A 5092-nucleotide genomic window follows, 5' to 3' on the forward strand; every position below is an offset into this window, starting at 1 on the left:
AAACCCACCACCCCCCTTCTGAATTGTGGCTAAGTGAAGTGAGCTGAGTCCTATATATAGGGATGGGCCTTTAGTCCCGGTTGGCCTGGCCAACCGCAACTAAAGGCCTTCGGGCCAGCCTGAGGACCTTTAGTCCCGGTTGGCCAGGCCAACCGGGACTAAAGCCCCTCCCGTCCGCCAGCTGTCGACCGAGCGCGCTGGGCCCAGATAGTTGGTCGCGGGTCTCCTCCCGAACCGCGACTAAAGACCCCTTTGGTCGCGGTTCGATTATTTTAGGGACTAATGGGGGCGTATGGAAGCCTCTTTTTTTACTAGTGTCTGCACCATTTTTCTCATCCGTCGCAGTGTTGCATATATCCATGGACACATCCGCACATCTAAATTCCCTCGAAGCCAAAGAAAGTTTGTGCGAGGTCCGGGGGGAAACAGTGGCGGTGCCAGGGGTTAGTTGTGTAGTCAACTGACTACACAATATTTTGGCATGTCCTAGTAGACATCAAACAAAACTCAGTACAAATTTCATACAAACATATGTATTTGACATCACAACTTTGAACTCCTGGCTTCGCCACTGCGGGGAAAGAAGTGGGAGGACAAGAAGGAGAAACGAGAAGGGTGACGGCCAAGATGACAGAGAAATTCGAAGACATCATGATGAAGGAGGAGGCATGTATCAAGCGCGATAGCATGAAGGAGGAAAAAAAATACGGGGAGGTTTGACATCTTCATGACGGTAACGGGAAAAAAGATCAATCTCGAAGAGAAGAAGACCAAGTGTGAATAGAGGAGGGTTGATCTCGTGACCGCTGAGGAGAAAACCAAAATGTGGAGTATGAAAATGGACGAGTTGGATCCCAATGTGTGGTGAAGATTGTTCCAGCCATTCGTGAAAAAATGTTGAAGCCGTTGGTGGCAAAGATGAAGGACGCAGACGCTCTAGAGGAGCCGGGCGACGGAGTGATGAGGGAGGAGGCAAAAATAGCCGGTCTGGACGGCAAAATTGACGTTATTTCGCATGTACTGCCGGACTGAAATCTTTGTAATTAGGCGCATATAAAAACTTATGAACGTGCACCTCACCTTTTTGTTGTAAAGATTACGTTTGTATAAACTTTTATTTGCTCATCAAATTGCTATGGTTGAATGACCGGCTCGTGCATTTATGTCTACGTCCCCCGCGTCGGAATGTGTCCGTCCACGGATGAATGGCCGTTGTAGATGCCCTCAGACCCATCACGACATGTTGCCTTGCACTGTTGCGGCATCTTTGAACATTCAACATCTAGCAAAGGAACAGCAGTGAGCAGTGAGCAGAGCCCCCGCTGGCCTGACCCTTCTCCCGTTGGAGCCAGACCAACACGAGCCGATGATCAATCGCCGTACAAGGTACGTACCAATCGCCACGCAGTTTCATTTGGTCGCGGTGGTTTACACCTATAGGCTTTAGTGCACGTACACGGTGCACCAGTACAAAGGTACTATACCTACTCTTGCGAGCAGACGGGTGGTGGAGTTGGTCACCGACACGTCATCTTGAAGAAAAGAAGTCTCTTTCCATCTCTCCCGACCAGCGACATCTTTGTCGGCAGTGCTCGTTTCACATCTTCGGTCTCTTCTCCATGGTGTCCTGATTTTATTAATCACCGAGAAAAGAAAAGAGAGGACATCTCATTTCATAAGTGCATGATAGCTGGAATCCTTCGTTAGATTTTCCTTTTCTTTTCGGAGGTATTCGTTGGATTTTATTAATCTTTCCATGTCATCCATGATGATGAAGATTCACGCGCCAAGGACATGTTGCTGGACTTGTAAACATGTCGCAAAGGTGAAAGGTTCGGCCCATTTATATTTTTTGAAAAAACACAATACAAACGTAGATGCACATCACACTGATGTAGATGACGGAGATGATCCTCCTTTTGTAAAAATAAATAAATCATAGGCGCACGTATGTTCACCTCTCTAGGAACACGTGCGCACACACGCATTCTATTCCTATGATCATCTTTGAATGACCGAGCTGGTATATCATGAGATTGACAAAGTTGCCATCGACGAGAACGTCATCTCCAACTAAACGTCATAACCGAAAATACTAAAATAAATTGAAAAAAATGCAAGCACTTGTGTAAAATCTAGAACTCGAACCCGGTTGGGCTAACTCCGACACAAGGAACCTAACCATCCGATCTACACTTATTCGCACCTCGTTTCTGATCTAATAGGGTAAAGAGTAACCCTAACTTCTTTTTTTATCGAGAGTAAACTGGCCTCATCCCATTACCAAGACGGGGCAAGATGAGCACCTCCCAGACCGGCTCCCGCGAGAGTTGTGACGGCGTGCGTGAGTGGTAGCTGGGATGTTGCGCGGCGTCTAACATGACACGGGCACGACGAGCAATACATCAGAGTTGACATGGCTGAAGCGGGCAACATGATGTTCGATAAATCGATCAAAAGTTTTTCCCGCAAAAAAAAACTATCAATTGCTTGCATTCTCAATTATCATGCTACCATGAGGGCATTACATAACTGGGAGATGACCTGAGATTCCATAAAAACAAATTAAGATGGTCATCGCTGGGCCTCAATGTTATAGGTCCCGATAATGGGACACAATGACGGAGTTAAACCTGGAAGACCTCAGGTAGGGTGTCCTGAACTAAGAGTATTGAGATGATGATAACAAGGACACATGCTTTTATCCAGGTTAGAGCTCTCTAGAGAGATAAAATCCTACGTTATGCTTGTATTTTATTGTTTTTAGTGGAGTACAACATATAGTTGATCTATCCTGAGATTGTCGTGTGTCATCTATCATTTTCTTTTTATTTTATTTGGAACGACCGCTCGTGTATAATTAAGGAGATGGAGCACCCAGCTGGTGCGCATGCGTGGCTTGCTTTGCTTCCCATGTCGAAACTGCAGACGGTTGTGCAGACGTAGGCACCATGACGAAGTTGGAGAGCTATTCGTCGTGCCCACCATGAAGTTCTGCCAAACCGCGGCTATTCCGTTGGCGTACCACCCCACTACACGATGACAACACTGACAACCCTCAGTGCATCCGAATCGACCGTGTGATGTTTCGCGCATCTTTGAAAGTTCAACACCTACAAACAAACGAGCAGCTGTGGCAATGAGCAGTGCCAGTGCCACGCAATTCTCGTTGGGTCGCGGTGCTTCACACCGGCAGTACGTACGTACAACAGTACAAGGTACAGTTCTCGTGAGCAGGATGGGATGGGTGGTGGAGTCAGTCGCCGTCCCGTCTTAAAAAAAGGGCAGCGCCTTTTTTTTTCACCGCTCTCTAATTGTTTTCCAACCGGTGGCCATTCTTTCTGGGGATCATATAAGCGTGGGCTTCCGGGGGTTCTTTTCTTCCGAGACACTCACCCGTGCAGACCACCCGCGACAGCACCCACCGCTCACCCACCAAGCAAAGAAACACACGCGCAACCGCGCAACGACTGCCTGTCCGCCCCGCGCGCTCGCGGTGGTCAGTGGTCACCATGGACGCGCCGAGCGCCACCGCCAAGCGCAAGCGCTCCTCCTCCGCCGCCGCAGCCGCCCCGGCCCCCGTCGGCGTCGACGACGTATCGGACGCCGAGGTCGAGGAGTTCTACGCCATCCTGCGCCGCATGCGCGACGCCTCGCGCCGGCTCGTCTCCGGCGGGGTCGCCGCGGCCACGGCCCGCGCCGCCCCGGCCCCGCGCGCGCCGGCCTGGTGCCCCAGCTTCTCCTGGGAGGACTTCGCGCCGCCCGCCCCGACGCCGCCTCCTCCCTCGCAGCAGCAACAGCGGGAGCCCGCCGACGAGCGCGTCGCCGAGAACGGCACGCCGCCGCGGCGGCCGGTCCTCCGCGGCCTCGACCTCAACGCCGAGCCGGAGCCGGAGGTGCAAGCCTAGAGTAGAGCCGCACGGACGACGAGGACCCCTGGCCCGGGCGCGCCCGCCCCCGCAGCTCCGCGTGCACGCGCGCGCGCTGGCCGGCGGCGACACTCTCTCCGCTGTACCACCGCCCACCGCCCGGCCGGTGCTTAGCGAGCTGATCGCCGTCATCATTTGTTAGTTACCTTACCAGTGGTAATTCGGTATGTTTAAACCAGCACTACTACTGCTGCTGCTGTAGTACGACTACTTACTTTAATTTCTTCAGAAACGTGCGTGCACATGGAAGGGTTACTGCTGTACCGTTGCTTCATTATTCGTGCCTGCTTATAATGGGAGATGCTTAGGGAAGGTGCTTAGAGAAATAAACCAGACTTTTTTTAGCACCGGTGCCTATTTGTACAGAAGAGACGATTAACTAAGCATCTCTCCTGTAGAAATAGGCACCGGTGCTACAGAAAAACTCGGTTTATTTTTCTAAGCACCTCTCTAAGCATCTCCCATTGTACAAGGCCTAACTGGAATGATTTTCTAGCTTAATCACAGCCCTATTATTGCTAACGCTGAGATCGGTAGTTTCAGTTTTTTTGGGTGCATGTCTGAGTTCTGAATTTCCCTTCTCTTTCGAGACGAGTTAGTAGGCGTTTTTTTAATGTAAATACAATAGTTAACAAATTATACTACTCCCTCGGATCCATATTACAAGGTGCGACAATAATATGGATCCGGGGTACTTATGTGCAGGTTAATTTCGACAATTAATATGGATCGGGGAGTAGTAGTTTTTATCAGAAGGCTCAATGTTTTGTGCAAGTTAATTTGTGGTCCAATCTTTCTGACTAGTCGACAGCGACCTAAACTATTCCTGTTCTACCTTTTTAAAATAAAATAAAAGAACACGAAAATACATTGACGAAGACAAGTTTGGTGGTCATCTTTATTTATTGATATGTCCCTCCATTTCTATATTATTTGTGCTTGCTTCATTTGGACGGCTTTAACCACAGCCCTGCTACTGATGGACGAGACTTGCCTGCTCCCTTCCCATGCTTTCATCCGTGCTTCCGCATACGTGGCTTGATTTGATTGGAAGAAAATAAGGCCCTGCCCCACCCCCTGAAAATCAGGGAGGAGATGATTAGATTAGAAAATAAAAAGGAAAAAGAACAGCCGTAGGATGAAGTGGGAGCACGGATGGGAGC

At 49.7% G+C, this 5092-nt stretch overlaps 1 protein-coding gene across 1 annotated transcript; it reads left to right on the forward strand.

The window, feature by feature from the left end:
* The first annotated feature begins 3344 nt into the window (after window positions 1-3344).
* Window positions 3345-4326, forward strand: LOC101669865 (protein NEGATIVE REGULATOR OF RESISTANCE). Its single transcript, XM_044499047.1, is given in 1 exon segment — window positions 3345-4326. A coding segment is annotated over 1 exon segment (531 nt). The 5' UTR covers window positions 3345-3512; the 3' UTR covers window positions 4044-4326.
* The last annotated feature ends 766 nt before the right edge of the window (window positions 4327-5092 follow it).

This window comes from Triticum aestivum, chromosome 3D, assembly GCF_018294505.1.
Source record: "Triticum aestivum cultivar Chinese Spring chromosome 3D, IWGSC CS RefSeq v2.1, whole genome shotgun sequence".
In the NCBI taxonomy this organism is placed as follows: Eukaryota; Viridiplantae; Streptophyta; class Magnoliopsida; order Poales; family Poaceae; genus Triticum; species Triticum aestivum.